The sequence below is a fragment of the Crocuta crocuta genome, unplaced genomic scaffold (genome assembly GCF_008692635.1).
Source record: "Crocuta crocuta isolate KB4526 unplaced genomic scaffold, BGI_CrCroc_1.0 scaffold164, whole genome shotgun sequence".
NCBI lineage: Eukaryota > Metazoa > Chordata > Mammalia > Carnivora > Hyaenidae > Crocuta > Crocuta crocuta.
In genome coordinates, this window is record NW_027530016.1 from 3,800,818 (window position 1) to 3,819,087 (window position 18,270).

Consider the following 18,270-nt stretch of genomic DNA (forward strand, 5'->3'; position numbering starts at 1 on the left):
CAGGTCTCCATGCCTTATTTCACAGAGCTTAACCATAAACTTGGGAAGAGAGCCTTAGCATATTTCGTTTTAAAGTCCACAGGTGATTCTAGTGTATGGTCAGAGTTGAGACATGACTTAAGAATTTACTCTTGCTTGAAAATCTTATTTCTGGGGGCGCCTGGGTGGCTCAGCTGGTTAAGCCTCTGATTCTTGATTTTGGCTCAGGTCATTATCTCACAGTTGGTGGGACTGGGCTATACTCTGACAGGGTGGAGCCTTCTTGGGACTCTTCTCTCTCTGCACCACCCCTGCTCACTCATTCACTCTCTTTCTAAAAATAAGCAATAAAAAAATCTTATTTCTGAATTTTTAAAAATCATGAATAGCCAATACCTGTATATTCAAATCGTTGGGTTTTTGGGTGTAGGGGAGATGTTTCTCAGTATAATCTTTTTTAGGTCTTTTGAACAATGTGCTCAGGGTTTATTTCCCTGTTTCTTCATTTTAGATGTTTATCTTTAGTGTACACATGTCTTAAGACTTCGTAATGTTTTTAAAGCCTTTGGCTACATTGTTTCTCTGATGTTCAGTATTTAATATTCTCTTGCTTTTTTTCAGGCCGTATTTTCTCTTCATTTCGTGCCAACTCTCACTTTCAGATGATTCCTAAATATTCCACCAAACACACCTATAAGTCATAATTGGTGAATAGCAGAAATCTGTTTTTTATGAGCTGTGTAATTCATTTTCCTCACTTGGAACTCTGTAATTTCTCAACCATATAGATGAAGAAACTATGTAAACATTTGCTAGTCCAGAAAATTACTTCATTCTTGACCATCACTGAGGGCTTTCCAGCCTGGTACACAAATGCTTATTTCAAGTAAATATTCTTAATACTCCCTAACATTTTTTTAATTTTCTCTTCAGTTCCTTAATGCCGATATGAATTCACTAGATCATGTATTTATCAAGAAGATTATTTTATACACATTTTTTTCTAAGCCACAAGTTTTCTAATGTTTTTCTTCTCTCCATGTGTTTATTTAGCTCTTAAGTTATTGGGACTTCTGGTTTGGTCAAAACAATGCTAATGATCACTGTCATTTACCAAAGATAGATTTTAGAAAGAAGTGTTCCTCCTTGTCTTGCTTTCTGTCTTCTTACTGAATAGTCCATACTCTGATGCCTCTTTCCTGACTAGTAGCTTCAGCCTTCTTTAGGAGCTTCCTCTGGTCTTGTCCTGTTCAGCATTTTCTTTTTAAGATACAGGTTTGATCATGTCACTGTCTTGTTTGGGGATTCTTCATTTCTCCCCCCAATTCCCTTAGATATAGGATAATCTTAGCCATTAGTATTTACTGATCATGGTACTGTTTTATAACGTGAAGTAATTTAATTTTAATAAGAACCCTATAAAACCAGTACTCCTTTAATTCCAAATTTATAGACAAGAAGCTGAGCATAGGGAGGTTAAGTAGCTTATCTAAGGTTTATAGTTAGTAGGCGGCAAAGCCTGAACCCCATTCTGTTGACTCCTGAGTTTCTTTAAGTAGATCCCCCATTAGGCTTCTGCGTGCATTTTTGCCCTCTTTCTGCGCAGTCCTCCCCTCGTTCTTCAGTCATAGGGGTCCACTTACTTTCTCCTATTTACCTTGTATTTTCTCAGCTATGACCCTTATACTTTCACTTTCACTTTCTGCCCATAGAAACCCTGCTTCTCTTTTTATGATTCTTTTCAGATATCACGATTAAAGTGACAATCCACGTTTCCAGTTAAAGTTTTTTATTCCCTCTCCTAAAATTTTATTTATTTTTCATTTTTGGCATTTCCTTTATCAGGTTATATATTTGTTTTATTTCCATCTTCCTACTAGATTTTTAGTTCCTGGGAGGGGAGGGCTGTCTTACCTTTACAAACCATGGGACCAATGCCTTGCACTTAAAAGACATGCAAAAAAATGTGAATTTTTAAAATGAATTTTATTCATACAAATATTTTGTTAGGTATTTTTATAAGGATGGAAAGTAGAATTTTTTTTGTTAATACTTAAGAATTGTTGCAACTAATTTATGGGGATTTTCTAATTTGGTGATACTTTATAAAATTTTATTTTATTTAAAAAAAATTTTTTAATGTTTATTTTTGAGAGAGAGAGAGAGAGAGAGAGAGAGAGACAGCATGAGGAGGGGAGGGTCAGAGAGGGAGACACAGAATCCGAAGCAAGCTCCAGGCTCTGAGCTAGCTGTCAGCACAGATCTCGATGTGGGGCTCGAACCCACGAACTGTGAGATCATGACCTGAGCCAAAGCCGGATGCTCAACCGACTGAGCCACCCAGGCGCCCCTTCACAAAATTTTAATTTCAAGTTTTAATATTACATAAAAATACATTTTTTATCCTATACTTTCATCTTTTCTTTCTTTTTTTTTAACTTTCTTTATTTTGAGAAGTGGGGTGGGGGACAGAGGATCCAAAGTGGGCTCTGTGTTGACAGCAGAGAGCCCGATGCAGGGCTTGAACCCACTAACCGTGAGATCATGACCTGAACTGAAGTTGGGCACCTAACCAACTGAGCCACCCAGGTGCCCCTACTTTTATCTTTTTCAGCTGAAAATTATATACTGTTACATATATGTTTAAAGCATATAAAGTTTTGGAAGTATTATTGGTAACTCAAATAATTGAAAGGAGAACTAATATAAAGTTTCTAAATATTTCTGTACTTTTTCATTATTTTACTCAGGTTTAAAAAAATTCAACTCAAATATCTAAATAAGTCTTTATTTTTAATCTTTAAAAATTTTATATTTTCCAATAAAATTTAGACCTTTTTAGAGAAATATATAAGAATTTGTAATGGGCAAATTAAAAGCAGAAGAAAAGGAGAAGGTATCTCCCCCTAAAACGCATGCCTAAGATCCTAGACTCATGCTGGAAGTGGGCTACAAATTTGGCTTTGCTCTTTCCAGTGAGTGAAGTAAACAGAAAACATGATTAGTTATATGATCAAATTGTTCATAAATTTCTTTTCTGAGTCCTCAAAAAGAAGGGCTGTCATCTGGAGTAGGTGAGTCGTATCCTCAGCAACACCCCTGCAGTAGATGCATTACGGCTTAGTGTGGCATACGTATCAGGCTGTCTAGTGCAGGCCAGTGGCATACTACCTAGTCCATTAAAGGATAGTCTGTGAGGAGCCAGAATAAGTCAGTGAGAGCGTACAATCCTGAGATAAGCTAAAGAAATTTGAAATACTTCAAGCAACATTTCCCAAGGCACTGGTATTTTAGAAGACGGTCTTGGTTTTGATTTAGAAATTAAATAGTTATTTTTATAAGGCAAGGACTTACAAGTTTCCCTTACATAACTTTATTAACTATAAACACTTTTAGAGCTCATACCTTCATAGTTTTAGCCCTTGGTATGCCAGTCCCCAAAGTGTCAGCTCTATAGCCACAAACTATAGAAGCCTTGAAATAATATACATAGGGTATATATGAACAGATCTCCAAGCCTCCTATTCTGGCCAAAGGTTTTTTAAGAAGAAAGTTACCATAATGAATCATGTACTTGTAATTACAGTGAGTAAAGAAAGTATTAGATAAATGCTGGAGGCATTAGGTGCATCTGTCAAAAATGTTGGAATTGATACTCTTGTGACTGTATTTTGGGAATTGCTAATCATCTACCAGCACTGCTCAATAGAGTTTACTGTGATGGTGAAAGTGTTCTAGAACTGCACATTCCAAAATGGTAGCCAAGCCAGTAGCTAAGGTGGTGATTGAGGACATGTAATGTAGCTAGAGTGACTGAGGAACTGAAATTTTACTTGAATTTAATTTTAATTAAAATAACTGCATGTGGCTAGTAGCTAAAGAGGAAGCTCGGTTCTAGAGGACGGAAAGAATGTTGTTCTCTGAGGCTGTGTAAGGTAGAGTAGCAGCAAAGTTCAAGATTGTATTCTCTGTCAATGACTGAATAAAGACATCCCATGTTTTTAAGAGACATGAGCTTTATGATAATGATTGTATTTAAGTGTGCTGTTTTGTTTTTGAGCTTGAAAATTAACCAAGGATGCATGAGTACATGGTTGATCTTTTAGATACTAATACAGTTGTTTTCAGACCACGTTAGGCTAAAAACTACATTTCAAATTCTTTCATAAGATAGAGACATTTACTCATAAAACTAGAATTCTGTGGGTATACTGATACAGGACTGTTTTCCTGTAGTTTCCAGAGTGTGGATTCTTTGGCATGTATGACAAAATTCTTCTCTTTCGCCATGACATGAACTCAGAAAATATTTTGCAGCTGATTACCTCAGCAGATGAAATCCATGAAGGAGACCTAGTAGAAGTTGTCCTTTCAGGTAAGTAAATTGCTTCTTATATTTTGTTGCCTTTTTTCTTCAACAAGCATTATTTTTTGTACTAAATGCTGTGTTCTGTTGTACCTAGTCTTTATACTATAGTTGCTTAACTTCTTTCATCTATAATCATGGCTACCAAGCAATTTTTACTTTTAGGAAGGTTATATCACAGATAAAACAGTAGGAAAATAAGCCCTGAATTGTTTATTTCAGTGTTGTTAAGCTAAGGGAATTATCATTTGAACCACCAGAGGGATATACTCTTTGAAATAAATTGAAATAAAACAATTATACTAAAATTACACTAAAATTTTCCCCATTTCTATGAAGAGCATAGAAGAAGAGAATTGAGGCTCAAAAAAGAAAATCAGGAAAAAAGGAGAAATCATGAAGATGTGGAAGAGGAAACTGCCATACTGATCATTCCTGTGATTTAATGCCGCTCTTTCCCTGTGTGTTCCCAGTGGGCGTTTTCTTACCTCCCTCCTTTCCCTCCCTTGCCACCCGTTGCTCTTCAGCTCCTTCCATTTCGGATCGCATCCAAGAGCAGGTGGGCAGGATTGTTAGGGAGGAATGTAAAGGAACAGAGAGTGCACCTAGTAGGCCTGCAGAACTTCTCGTTTCACAGGAAATGAGGGAGGGAGAGAGAAAAGAGAATGAGAGCAAGGAAGAGAAGGAAAAGGAAAGCCAGCCAAGAGTCCAGAGTCCCGCCACCAACTTTTCCTCTTTTCAGAGTCATCTTTGCCACCTGTTCCTCAGATCCTCTCTCCCATCACCTTTCCTGATTGGTCCTCAATCCTTCCCATTTGATAGCTGCTCATATTTTAGAGTCTCTTTTTCTTAAATACTAGGACTAGGGGGGGAGAGAGAGAGAGAGAGAGCGAGCGCGCGCACACTTATCCTGAGATCCTGTTTACCATTGAGGTTAAGTTCCACAGTTTTATGGTTTTTAAGGTTTTTTTTCCCTTTACTGTTCTGTTTCCCAGTGTGTTATAAGTTAAACAGTTGTAGACCTAACAACCATTTGTGATCTTGTCACTATGAGAATATTCTTTTAGAGGGCAAAATACATACCTGCAGACCTACTTATGGAGCTCAAATTATTTGGAGCTGATGAACTTCCTAAAATAGTTTGAAAGCCACAATATTAAATACCGAGAATAGTTTATTTTTATGATGAATGAAACTTATAGAGAAAAAAGATCCATGTACTTTGACATAAATGAATATGGTCAACATTCTAATATTATTGTAATTGCAAATATAGGGTTTATTTTGGTATTTGTCTTTTTTAAAAGCTTTGGCCACAGTAGAAGACTTCCAGATTCGTCCACATACTCTCTATGTACATTCTTACAAAGCTCCTACTTTTTGTGATTATTGTGGTGAGATGCTCTGGGGATTGGTACGTCAAGGACTGAAATGTGAAGGTATGTGTTCTGAGTTTTGGTATCTTTTGAAATGGGATCTTGCATTTGCACTCTCTAATCATTAATGAAAGAATAAGATCATTGGTTGATGACTTGGTGGTGACCAGGGTTTAGAACCGGACAGATCTAGTTGTTCTGAGTTAGAATTGGTAAGGGATAGGAGGCAGGTACACATTTCCAATTAGTCCTGTAAATGCTCTAAGGTGGAAGGCCAATAAAGTTTTTCTGCAAAGGGCCAGAGAGTAAGTATTTTAAGTGTTACTGATTAATAGTCTCTGTCACAGCTACTTAAATCTGCTTTGGGCCAAGGAAGCTATAAACAAGAGATAGAGAAAGGAACAACATGCCATGTTTCAATAAAAATAATTATGAACACTAAAATTTGGATTTCATATAATTTTTACATATGGGAGGAATTTGGTACAGAGTGTACAGTTTGTTGAAGTGCAGACTGTTTGTTCTCAAACTTTGCCATGCATCAGAAGCACCTTGAGGACTTGTTAAACATACTTTGCTAGGACCCATCCCCAGAATTTCTGATTCAGACGGTCTGGGGTAGCGCCCAGTAATTTACACTGAATTTTTTGGCTCCCACTTAGTTTGTCACCCAGGTTCTTAATTAGGTAACTATTGCTGCCAGAGAAAATGAATGAAATAAAAGAAGCATCTATTTTTTTATTTAACATAATCTTGTATTAAAGTTTCTGTAATCTATTTTTTTACCTTTTAAAATATGTTTAGGCTGTGGATTAAATTATCATAAACGATGTGCCTTCAAGATTCCAAATAACTGCAGTGGAGTAAGAAAGAGGCGTCTGTCAAATGTGTCCCTACCAGGACCTGGCCTCTCAGTTCCAAGACTCGTGCAGACTGAGTATGTTGCCCTTCCCACAGACGAGGTATGTATGGTAAGGCAGTAAGAGGGCATTTTACTACTTATTCCTTGTGTTTCTGCAAGATATATGATATCATCCTAGAACATAAATTATAGACTAAAGACTACTAACAATTCCTACACTCAAGAAACTTAAAATATATTACTAGAGTTTGCCAGGAGTAACGAATTGCATATTATATTCTTCAGGACCATGTTATCACTTGGACCGCCGCAGTAGCCTCCTAACCAGCATCCCAGCTACTGGTTCCCATACTTCACTTTATCTTACACACTACAGCCCGATCACCTTATTTCACTAGAGCTTGATTATATCACTCCCCACTAGGAAACCTTTATATATTCTGTGTTTCTAACAGTCTGTTCTACTCCGTATTCCCTGTTCCCTCTACTTTTGCTCTTACTGGTGTCCCTCCTCCATGCTGTTTTCAGACCTAACTCAACAGCTGCCTTTCCTTTAGCGTGTCTTCTTTTCCCACTTTTCCCTCTGATTTTCCTCCATGAGCTCTTCTCTTACTGCACCTTTTTCCTTTTTGAGACTGCATGTGTGGACTGAGAAAAGCAACCTTTTTTGAGACACATTCCACTCTATAATTTCTACTTGCTCTGCAAAACTCTGCACAATCTAACCAATTCAAACATACCACCCTTCTTCTTACACTTCCCTAAGGAATTTTCATCTTCAGGATAAAATAAAAAAAACTAATTAATTAAACTTAACACTTGATTTATCAGCTCTGTTCTGCTATTTCCTTACCTAGTAGTCCTCATCTGGGGCGAGCTGGCATCCCAGCATCATTTGTGGGGTTAAAACAATACATCTCTATCCTATGGCCCCCAATCCTAGCTAAGTCCTAGTTAAGTTTCTTGTGCAGTTCAGGTATAAAATGCACTCACTTTTCAATCAGTCTTTTCCCAAGCTCTCGCATATGTTTATAATAACTCTTTGCTCTCAGTTCCTTATCCCATAGTACTCTTTTTTTCTAACTTAAACTTCTCATATTAGTGCTCAGCAACATGGAAATATGGGATTTTTGTGAAAGACCTTCAGAAGCTTTTATTCTAAGGTGCCTCAGGATCGCAAAATCTTGTGACTAAGATATCTAGCCAATAGGCCAGAGGCTTGATTTTGCCATTAATTTATGGGAGACACTTGAAGTACTATCAAATGAACAAGGGAATTACTTCTTTCTCTCCTGATCTATTTTACTCTTCAAGGGTACAATATATTAGGAAAAATCGCTAATCTAAAAATGATCAAATCTGGATTTAATTCCAATGTTGCTTACCAATTTGCTCTGTGACTTGAGTCAAGTTACTACTTGACCATTGTAAGTCTCAACTGTCTCAATATGTACAGATCTACTGAAATATCTCACTGGAATATTGTGAGGATCACAGGGCTCATTCATTCACTCGTTCTTACATCACGGAATACCTACTGAGTATAACATATTGTGCTGGGCATGGAAGGGCACACAAAGACATGAGCCTTGTCTTCTCTAAACAGGTCATAAATTCCTTGGGGACACCATGATATTAAGGTAGAATTATGTACACATCGTTAGACAGGTTTGAAAAGTGGTTTGACATTCAACCAATAAAATAACTTCTGGGTAAGGGAAAAGGAATACAGGAGATAACAATGAGGAGCTGAGGGCAGCCTTCAGTCTGAACCAAGGTTATAGAAGAACTGTCTCCGAATGGCTGCCCTGCCCGGTGAAAGCCTCCTAAGTTCCACCTGCCAGGCTTCCAGGCTTCGTGCTGGATGCTTTACTGTCTTTTCTCATGGAATCCTCACCACAGGCCTGGAAGGCGTAGCGGCTCTTATCCTGAGTTCATAGATACGGTGTGAGGAAGAAAAGTTTCTGAGTAGTCAAGATATTAAACTTCACTGACCACTGAGATAAGCTTGAAAAAAGGCCAGTGGGGAATAGAAACTTCTGACTCTGAGGTTGTCATTGTTTACTTGTAAGAAGACAGTTTCTGTTACAGTGTCTGGAGTCAGTCTAAAGGGAAGCAAGTAAGGAGACAAGGAGCAGAAGAAAACAGGCTGACCACTGAGCTTGGTTACAACAGGACCACTAAGACTCGAGAGACCAGAACTGAATGATGGCTCTTTGGAGATAAGAAGGAGGAATATTCCTTACAGTACATTTGGGCAAATGCCTGAGGGGCTAGGACAGGTCAGAATCAAGGTAGAAACTGTTGGAGTTAAGTGTATGCATAAAAGTGGAGGTATTTTTTTACTGAATAATATTCCAAAGTCAAATAAATATACATAATTATGGAATGTCCCCCTTTAAATGCTTTTATTGCCCTTATTACATCTGACTGAGAGTTGGCAACATTGTTAGACAGTGTTTGTAAGCAAATGTTCACTTCAGATAATAGTTAAAACCCAGGCTGTGGAAATAATTGGATTACTTTTAGAGAATTTCTGGCTACACATTAATAAATAAGAATTTTAGTAGTTTGTAAAGAGGGGCTATTAAATCAAGGTAAGAGAACTTACACTCAACTCTAGTTTCTCTAGTGTTAGTGGTCTCATTTTCACCAAATGCTCCACAGGTAATTTTACCAGTATCCTCCTTCCTCCAAATTCTGGTTCAGTCTTCCATACTTTTCCTGCCTTCCTCACTCAAGAGAGTGGTAAACCATGGTCCCTGATGAGATTGTAGCTTATGCTTAGGTGTGTTTGTGATGGGAAAAAGATTGAGAATCACTGGACTTTCGTGTAGAAAGGGGCTAGGGGCACCTGCCTGGGTGGCGGGGGCTCAGGCAGTTAAGTGTCCAACTCTTGATTTTGGCTTAGGTCATGATCTCACTGTCTTAACATTGAGCCTTATGTCCAGCTCCATGCTGTGCGTGGAGCCTGCTTGAGATTCTCCCCACCCCCTTTCTCTGTGCCCTTCCCCCTCCCATGTACATGTTTTCTCTCTCAAAAAAAAAAAAAAAAAAAAAACCCATAAGACCTAGGGCTAAGTCTTGATTATAATACTTGCACTTAAGTAATATCAATCCCTTTGAGCCTGTGTTTTTATATTTAAAATTAATAACTATTTGCCCTAAACATGAAAAACGAGGTGGCTGCTGTGACCACAGTCTCCTGGGTAGCTACTTGCACACATGCTTGGTACCATGTCCCTGTACCCAGTCCCAGGGGGCCTGACAAAAGGCAGTCAGTCACTGGCTGGCCATTGCCACATGAAGGCATTTGTTAGGACAGTTCTTCCTCGCCAGGGGTGTCCTACATATTGGATGGTGGCTGGCAAAGTCCATCTTACTCCATCTTGTGTGTTTTAAACTTGAGACAAACTGAAAGCAGGAGCAAGAAGAGCAGAGTGTTGAATCACTACTAGACTAGGGAGCCAGCGGGGGGACAAAAGCCGACAACATCTGTTTCTAGTTCTCGCTGGCTTCCTTACTAGCTCTGCAGGATCGCCGTGGAGCTTAGTACCGAGCTTCATGGTGGAAGGGTAGAGCCAGGCTAGAGCGTGAGATCTGAGAGCTGAAGCCGGCAAGTTTGGCTTGGGTTTTAACATTCTTCTGTAACTTTTCTTAAACTGCTTCCTAATATGCTTTAGGACATATGTGGCTATCCATTAGTGAACGGCTGTCCATCAGAGACCGTTTTTTGTTCTTTCTGTAATGTTCTCCTCCACTTGTATGCCCTTTTCTTTTTCTTTTCCTTCTTCCTGCTTTCTTCCAAAAAGTCTTTTTTTTCTTCCTCCCTTCATTTCTTTCATACAATTCTCTTTCTCTTGGTTTCTTCTGGCTTCTTTTGTTTTTATTGGTTGAACATATCCATATCAAATGATTCCACTTCTCTGAGTTGTAGACATTACAAGTTATGGAAGGCACACGAAACATCTCAGGACTTCTGTTCTGGCAGTGAAGGTGCAGGCAGCTCCAGTAAAATCTGTAATATGTCTAGATGATAGGCATTTTGTGCTTAGAACATGGACTGTACTTTATTCATTTTTGTTTCTGCGATATACCGCATCGGGTCTGGCCTGTAGTATAATGATAAGTGAATGCCGAATGAATGGAATGAGCCGTATTCAGCTGGCCTATAATTTAACTTGATTGTTTCCTTTGTACATACAGAAAGGACCATAGTTACAGAAATCTAGTTCTCTTTCAGATTACACAAAAACTTTTAATCAATACCTTTAATTTTCCTCTTTGCTCCTCTGGGGGAGTAAAGCCCAAATAACTAGAAAATACTTAAAATATCAAGGGACTTCCTAAAGCATCTGTACTGAGGGTAGAGTTGTTTTAGCTAATTTTGTGTCTGCCATTTTTTATGTCATCATCATTAGACTTAAGTTTTTAACAAACATATTTTAGCATTTGTAAAAATGCATTTGAAAAACCAAGACTTATTTCAAGCTATTTTTAGACATTGTGTTCAGTAATTCAACTTGAGCAACAGTAACATTTTCTGAATTTATTTTTCCTGTGATTCATTTCTTGGTAAGGTTTTTCAAGGGGCTTAAACATGTCATAAATTCATTTTAAGACTTTTGTTCTTTTATTTGTAAAATTATATATTTATTTATATATGCCTGGCAAATAGTGGTTCATCAGTGAATATACATATGTAAGGATGAAAATTTTTTTTTTTTTTTTTTTTTGGGGGGGGAATAAAAGCAAAAAAATCTACACTGTTCACATTCAAGGGATGGTAAGCTAAGCCTCCAGAGGAAACTGCTGAGATGCACATTTTTAGATTTTTGGCTTTAGTGTTCAAAATAAATGACTCCCATGGTCAAGTCCTGCTTTTAATACTTTGTTTTTAATATTGACTTATACTTATGGAAATTACTTATGTTTTAGTCACATGTTCACCAAGAACCAAGTAAGAGAATTCCTTCTTGGAGTGGTCGCCCGATTTGGATGGAAAAGATGGTGATGTGCAGAGTAAAAGTTCCACACACCTTTGCTGTTCACTCTTACACCCGACCCACGATATGTCAGTACTGTAAGCGGTTACTGAAAGGCCTCTTTCGCCAAGGAATGCAGTGTAAAGGTAGGATTGGATGTTTTTCGTAAATAAAATTCATAAGTTTTTGTTAGCAAATTTGGTTCAAAATATTTATATTTCAGAAGCATTAGGCAAACACATTGGTTTCATTGTTAATTTAAAAAAGAAAAAAATACACGCGTTCACACACATTCATATTTATCCACAACTACTGCTCTCCGCAGTATAACTCCGTACCAGGAGTTACAATACAGAAAAGTTAGAACGTGAACAGAAAAGCTAGACTTGGGATCCGTAAGGTATGGCTGCTCCATAGCTGCCAGTATGGGAAAGTCAGTAAGCAGGTGAGCAGGTCTTTGAGCTGAAGTCTTTCTGATTCCAGAGCCAAAAGCTACCGAAAATATAGAGTAATGCTTTCCTCTTTCCCTTAAGTATTCACACACATACACATTTATATTACAAGAATTCTATTGTTTTTGTTTATAATGTTGTAGCTAGGAGAGCTGTACCAAAACTGTTATTCCAGGGAATAATCATACTGAAATAGGAAGAATATAGGTAGAAGCCACTGGCATTGTGATAGGGATTATCCATATTTGGATACTAACCCAGAACACTATCATAGTATTCTAGAAACATCTCTTATTGATCTGGATTTTTAATAGAATAATGGAATATATTTTTCCTACAGCCATGTTATTTTTTATGCTTTTTAAAGATGATTTTAACTTTTTGTCTCATATCTCCTTCACAACAATGCTGTATAATATAGTGAAAGCCAAAACAGAGTTTAAAATGTGTTATTAATTATTGAGCCAGGATGGGGTGTAAGTAGCCTGTCTATAATTTTATGTACTTATTTCTTATGTGATTATTTTAATGATTCTTGGTAACATACTTTTTATAGAATACAAGTAGATGTGGAATTGAATTATCTAGTTTTATATAAATAAAACATTAGAGTTGGGCCTTTGCAACAATAAATCCTATTTACAATACAGAATAAAATGATTGTATAGAAATTTGACTTAAGTAGATAAGAAAACTTTTCTTGGCAAAATATGGCAACGTGGGAGAACATCAGAGGACAGGTTGTACGTTTGTTGCCAGGTATTTAATAACTATCAGGCAGGCCTAATTAAATGTTGAAATTTTATTTCAACAGCTTACTTTTGAAAATGAGTTAATATATAAATTAATACTTTAAAATATCAACACTAAAGTGTATTGGCAAGCAGCCACTGAGGAATGTTTTGGGAAAGAACATTACTAACAGATGTGCAAATTCTAACCAACAGATAGTCTTAGAGAAGGTTGTAAGTAGTGCTGCTCTGCAGAACAGAACAGACACATTCGAAAACCATATGCAGAGCAGCACGATACTAACATAACTATGTAGATTGATAAAGTTCGAAATAAAACCAACTAACTCTGCCATTGGGTTATTGATTTAATTCCTTAGAGCTCTAAAAGTATAATGTTTTGTGCTTATATTGATTTAGGAAGTAGTGTGTATTGGTTCAGAAATATATATATTTCTTTATAGCTAAGCTCATTATCAAAAACAATTGCTTATTTCAGTGATTTCTCTTTTTTTTAAAATTTTTTAATGTTTGTTTATTTTGAGAGAGACAGAGCATGAGCAGGGGAGGGGCATAGAGAGAGGGAGACACAGAATCCGAAGCAGGCTCCAGGCTCTGAGCTGTCAGCACAGAGCCCGATGTGGGGCCCGAACCCACGAACTGGGATATCATGAACTGAGCCAAAATTAAACTCCAGACCAAGTGAGCCATCCAGGTGCTCCAGTGATTTCTTTATTTTTATGATATGAATTAAGATACTTAAAAAGTAAAACAGTCATTTTCATTCACTTGTCAATCTAAGAAAGAAAAAAGTAATTTAGTTAAAACAGTTAACTGGATCATTTGAGAAAATACATGTTCCAAGAGCAGCTATTCATTCATTCACCTGTTTTTTTGTTGTTGTTTAAAAAAAATTTTTTAAGTTTATTTATTTATTTTGAGAGAGAGATAGCAGGGGAGGGGCAGAGAAAGAATCCCAAGCAGGCTCCACACTGCCAGCGCAGAGCCCAGTGTGGGGGCTCCAACCCACAAACGGAGACCATGACCTGAGCTGATGTATGACGTTTAACCAACTGAGCCACCCAGGCACCCCATCACCTGTTTGTTTTCTCCTTGTTACATTAAAACTTCAAGACAGCTTGAAAGTATACATAAAATATAAGAGAACATGAACAAGTTAATAAGAACATGAGTAGGAGCACAGAGAAATAAAAATTCCTGCCATTAGAACCTATGTACTTGCTGTAGGCAGGCCACAAATTCGGCTCATTTCAAAAGGAAAATGGAAATCTTGTTACTGTTAAAATCTGCAAACCTCATGAGATAAAAAGCAAATTAATTATTTAAGATATATAGAAGATATTAATACCATATATGAATTTTTCTAGGGCCTTTAATTAAAAAAGACAGTGTTATTTAATACAAGTTGTGTCACCCACCAAATTATTAATCATGGGACTTTTTCTTATAATAAACCTTTATCTTATGCCATTGGTGTGATACCCAGAGTTTTCCTGAATCACAGGGTTACAAAATCATTCTAAGTCAGGACTTGAAATTATTTTCATCCAGATATCGTTGGGAGATGTAATTCCAAGTTGGAAGGGCATAGTAGACAGTAGTTATAGCAGAGGGTCTCAATTTTGGGGTCACCTAAAAAATATTTTTAAAACACATTTCTCAGCCCCACTCCCAGAGCTGCTGTTGTAATAGGTTTGGAGTGGGTCCCAGGAATTTGCATTTCTAACAAGTTCTTTATAATGCTGATTCTTCTGGTCTAGGGACCACAGTTTGAGAACCACTGTGTTACTTGTAGTATTGAATAGCTTGTGCCTGACACTAATCTGCAAGTGCTATCAACTGTGATGTCCTTGCAGGCTGAAGAGAGCTACACATAAAGGTGGGAGACGTTGTACATGAGAAGCTCAGTTCTTCCTTATAAGGCTGTATAGGAAAGCCCTTACTAATTCCTAATAAAAGCTTGTAGAATCTCAGTCTCCCCTACATATGCACCCAGGTCCTAATAATTAGTAACTGAAAGTAAGTGCTTGCCATATGTTGGAAAGTAGTCAGCCTGAGAAACTGTCAAGAGGAACATGGAAAGATGAGTATGAGTTAAGGGAAGGAAACATGGAGCTGCCAGCAACATTTTGACAATGGTTATATGAATAGTATTAGCTTCATTTTACAGATAAAGAAACTGAGCCCTAGTAGAATTGGGGAAGATGGCAGCAAAGTAGGAGTCATCCCACAAATACAACTAGATAATTATCAAAGCATCCTAAATACCCCCAAAATCCACCTGAAGACTGGCAGAACAAACTACAACTAAAGCTAGTAAAGAAGCCACAATGAAGAAGGTAGGAAGTATGGGATGTGGTTTAGGGAAGAAATGGATCTTGGCTGATGTAGAGGAGAGGGAGCCATGGCTACAGAGAAGGATGGGAGAGAGGAACACAAGGGAATGCACAAGGAGAATGTTCCCCATCCACTGGCTTGGAAAGCAAGAGGGGCTGACTTTCTTGAGTTCTTGTAGTCAGCAGAGATTGAAGCCTTAAGTTTCAAGTATCCTCGGACTGGATTCTGGGAGAGTCTAGAGGTATTGGGGCTGCTCTTGGAGACAAGACAGGCTAACAACTTGGGGATAGACAGTGTGGAAACAATCTGAAGACTGCCTAGGGCACACAGTGGGGGGATTATTTGCTCTTCTGGGAGCATGCCCCTGAGAAGCAGAGTTCACAAAGAGCCCACTCTGGAAACAAAGGAACTGGCGCCATTTTCCTCTCCTGCCAATTAGTGGTCATATATCAGTAGAACAGAATGGCAAACCCTGAAGTGAACCCACAACTCCATGGTTAGTTAATCTTCCACAGAGTAGAAAAGAATATCCAATGGGAAAAAGACAGTCTCTTTAACAAATGGTGTTGGGAAAACTGGACAGCAACATGCAAAAGAATGAAACTGGACCATTCTCTTTCACCATATACAAAAATAAACTCAAAGTTGATTAAAGACCTAAATGTGAGAACTGAAATCATAAAAGTCCTCGAAGAAAGCACAGGCAGTAACTTCTCTGACATCGGCCATAACAACTTTTTTTCTAGATAGGTCTCCTAATGCAAGGGAAACAGAAGCAAAAATAAACTATTGGGACTACATCAAAATAAAAAGCTACTGCACAGCAAAGGAAACAACAAAACTGAAAGGCAGAAACCTATGAATGGGAGAAGATATTTACAAATGACCTGTCTCATAAAGGATTAGTACCCAAAATATATAAAAAAGCTTATGCAACTCAACAACCAAAAAATGAGTAAGCCAATTAAAAATGGGCAGAAGATGTGAATAGACATTTTTCCAAAGAAGACCTACAGATGCTCAACAGGCACATGAAAAGATGCTCAACATCACTTATCATCAGGGAAATACAAATCAAAACTATAGTAATATATCACCTCATACCTGTTAGAATAGCTAAAATCAACAACACAAGAAACAACAAGTTTTCAAGAGGATGTGGTGAGAGGGGACCCCTTTTGTACTGTTGGTGGGAATGCAAACTGGTTCACCTACTCTGGAGAACAGTATGGAGATACCTCAGAAGGTTAAAAATAGGGGCAGCTGAGCATAACACCCTCAAGGTCCATCCATGAGAGACTCTTGAATGCTGACAAAAACTGAGGACTGATGGATGTGGGGGGAGGGGGGGATGGGCATGGAGGAGGACACTTGTGGGGATGAGCACTGAGTGTTATGTGGAAACTAATTTGACAATAAACTATTAAAAAAAAAAAATAGGGGCAGCTGAGTGGCTCAGTTGGTTAAGTGTCCCAACTTTTGATTTCAGCTCAGGTTATGATCCTACGAACTGTGAGATCGAGCCCCATGTCGAGCTCTGTGCTGATGGCACAGAGCCTGCTTGAGATTCTCTTTCCCTCTGTCTCTGCCCCTTTCCCATTCATGCTCTCTTTCTGTCTCAGAAATAAACTTAAAAAAGTTAAAAATAGAGCTACCCTATGATCCAGCAATCCCACCAGAAAGTATTTACCCCCAGAATACAAAAGCACTAATTCAGAGAGATACATGCACCCTTGTGTTTATAATAGCATTATCTATGATAGCCAAATTATGGAAACAGCCATTATCAACAGATTGATGAATGGATACAGAAGATGTGGGATATAGATATAATATTATATAAATTAATATGTAATTTATATTATATATAATATATTAATATAATATATAATATATTCATATTATGTATATTATTATATATATATANTCTTGCCACTTGGTAGATGGGGCTAGAGAGAATTCTGCTAAGCAAAATAAGTCAGAGAAAGACAAATACCATATGATTTCATTCATATGTGGAATTTAAGAAACAAAACAGATGAGCAAAGGGGGAAAAAAGAAACAAATCAAGAAACAGACTGTTAACTGTAGAGATTGTAGAGTTAAACATCTTAACTGATGGTTACCAGAGAGGAGGTTGGTAGGGGAAAGGTTAGATAGATGATGCAGATTAAGGAGTGTTCTTGTGATGAGCACTGGGTGCCGTATGGAAGTGTTGAATCACTATATTGCATATCTGAAACTAATACTACATTATGTTAACTAGCTGGAATTTAAATTAAAATTTTAAAAAAAGTAGTTAAAAAAAAGGAAACTGAGCCCTGAGGAATAAAATACCTTTTAAAAGGTGGCATCAGAATTTGAAACCAGTCCTGTATTCCAAGACCTGAGTTCTTAGTAAAGGAAAACTTTAAAAAGGCTCTAAGCATATCTGATACTGCCTGGCTTCTTACGTACATTAATAAACCAAATATTTCATTTCAGATTGTAAATTCAACTGCCATAAACGCTGTGCATCAAAAGTACCAAGAGACTGCCTTGGAGAAGTCACATTCAATGGAGGTAAAATTCTCTTTCTTAATTTCCCTCAAAGATCAGAAAAGGCACAGTTCTTTTGTGTATTATCTTTGTGTAAGGTTATGTTTGCATATTTTATTTTGTTTACTTTGTTTCTTAACTTTGACTTTTTAAAAAATTTAATAATCAAGTAAAATACAGATAATCAGTAAAGGTACATTTCTTATTTCATTTCATTTATGCCTTCCCATTTTTCTATAGCCACTTACCATTTGTAGTCTAATATTGCCAATGGTGTTGCATATTCTCTTCTATCTTTAGACATAAAATACTTCTTTTAACACCCTGCTTTTGTCCCTAGAGGTGTTTGTAGTTCTAATACTTACTGACTGCTTCTGTGCGCCAGGCACAGTTCTATACTCTTTATGTGTATTGACATTTAAACCTAACAACAGCCCTTTGAGTTATGTATTTACAGATGAGTGAACTTGGGCACAAAGACATTAAATAACGTGCTCAAGAAATACCAGAAGTTTATAGAGTTGGGATTTGAACTCCTGTGATCTGGCTTCTTAGTCCATAGTTACTGGGACACATTGTGCTGCCTTACTGCCTTTCTCCATCAAATAATCATTTGCTAAACA

At 37.4% G+C, this 18,270-nt stretch overlaps 1 protein-coding gene across 1 annotated transcript in view; it reads left to right on the forward strand.

Moving 5' to 3' along the window:
- Positions 1-18,270, forward strand: part of PRKD3 (protein kinase D3) — a 78,892-nt gene that overhangs the window by 29,643 nt on the left and 30,979 nt on the right. The window contains exons 2-6 of the mRNA XM_077764262.1: positions 4,216-4,354; positions 5,653-5,784; positions 6,526-6,683; positions 11,522-11,714; positions 17,594-17,671. Of these exons, the coding sequence (XP_077620388.1) occupies positions 4,216-4,354; positions 5,653-5,784; positions 6,526-6,683; positions 11,522-11,714; positions 17,594-17,671 (700 nt within the window). The remainder of the gene's footprint in view (positions 1-4,215; positions 4,355-5,652; positions 5,785-6,525; positions 6,684-11,521; positions 11,715-17,593; positions 17,672-18,270) is intronic.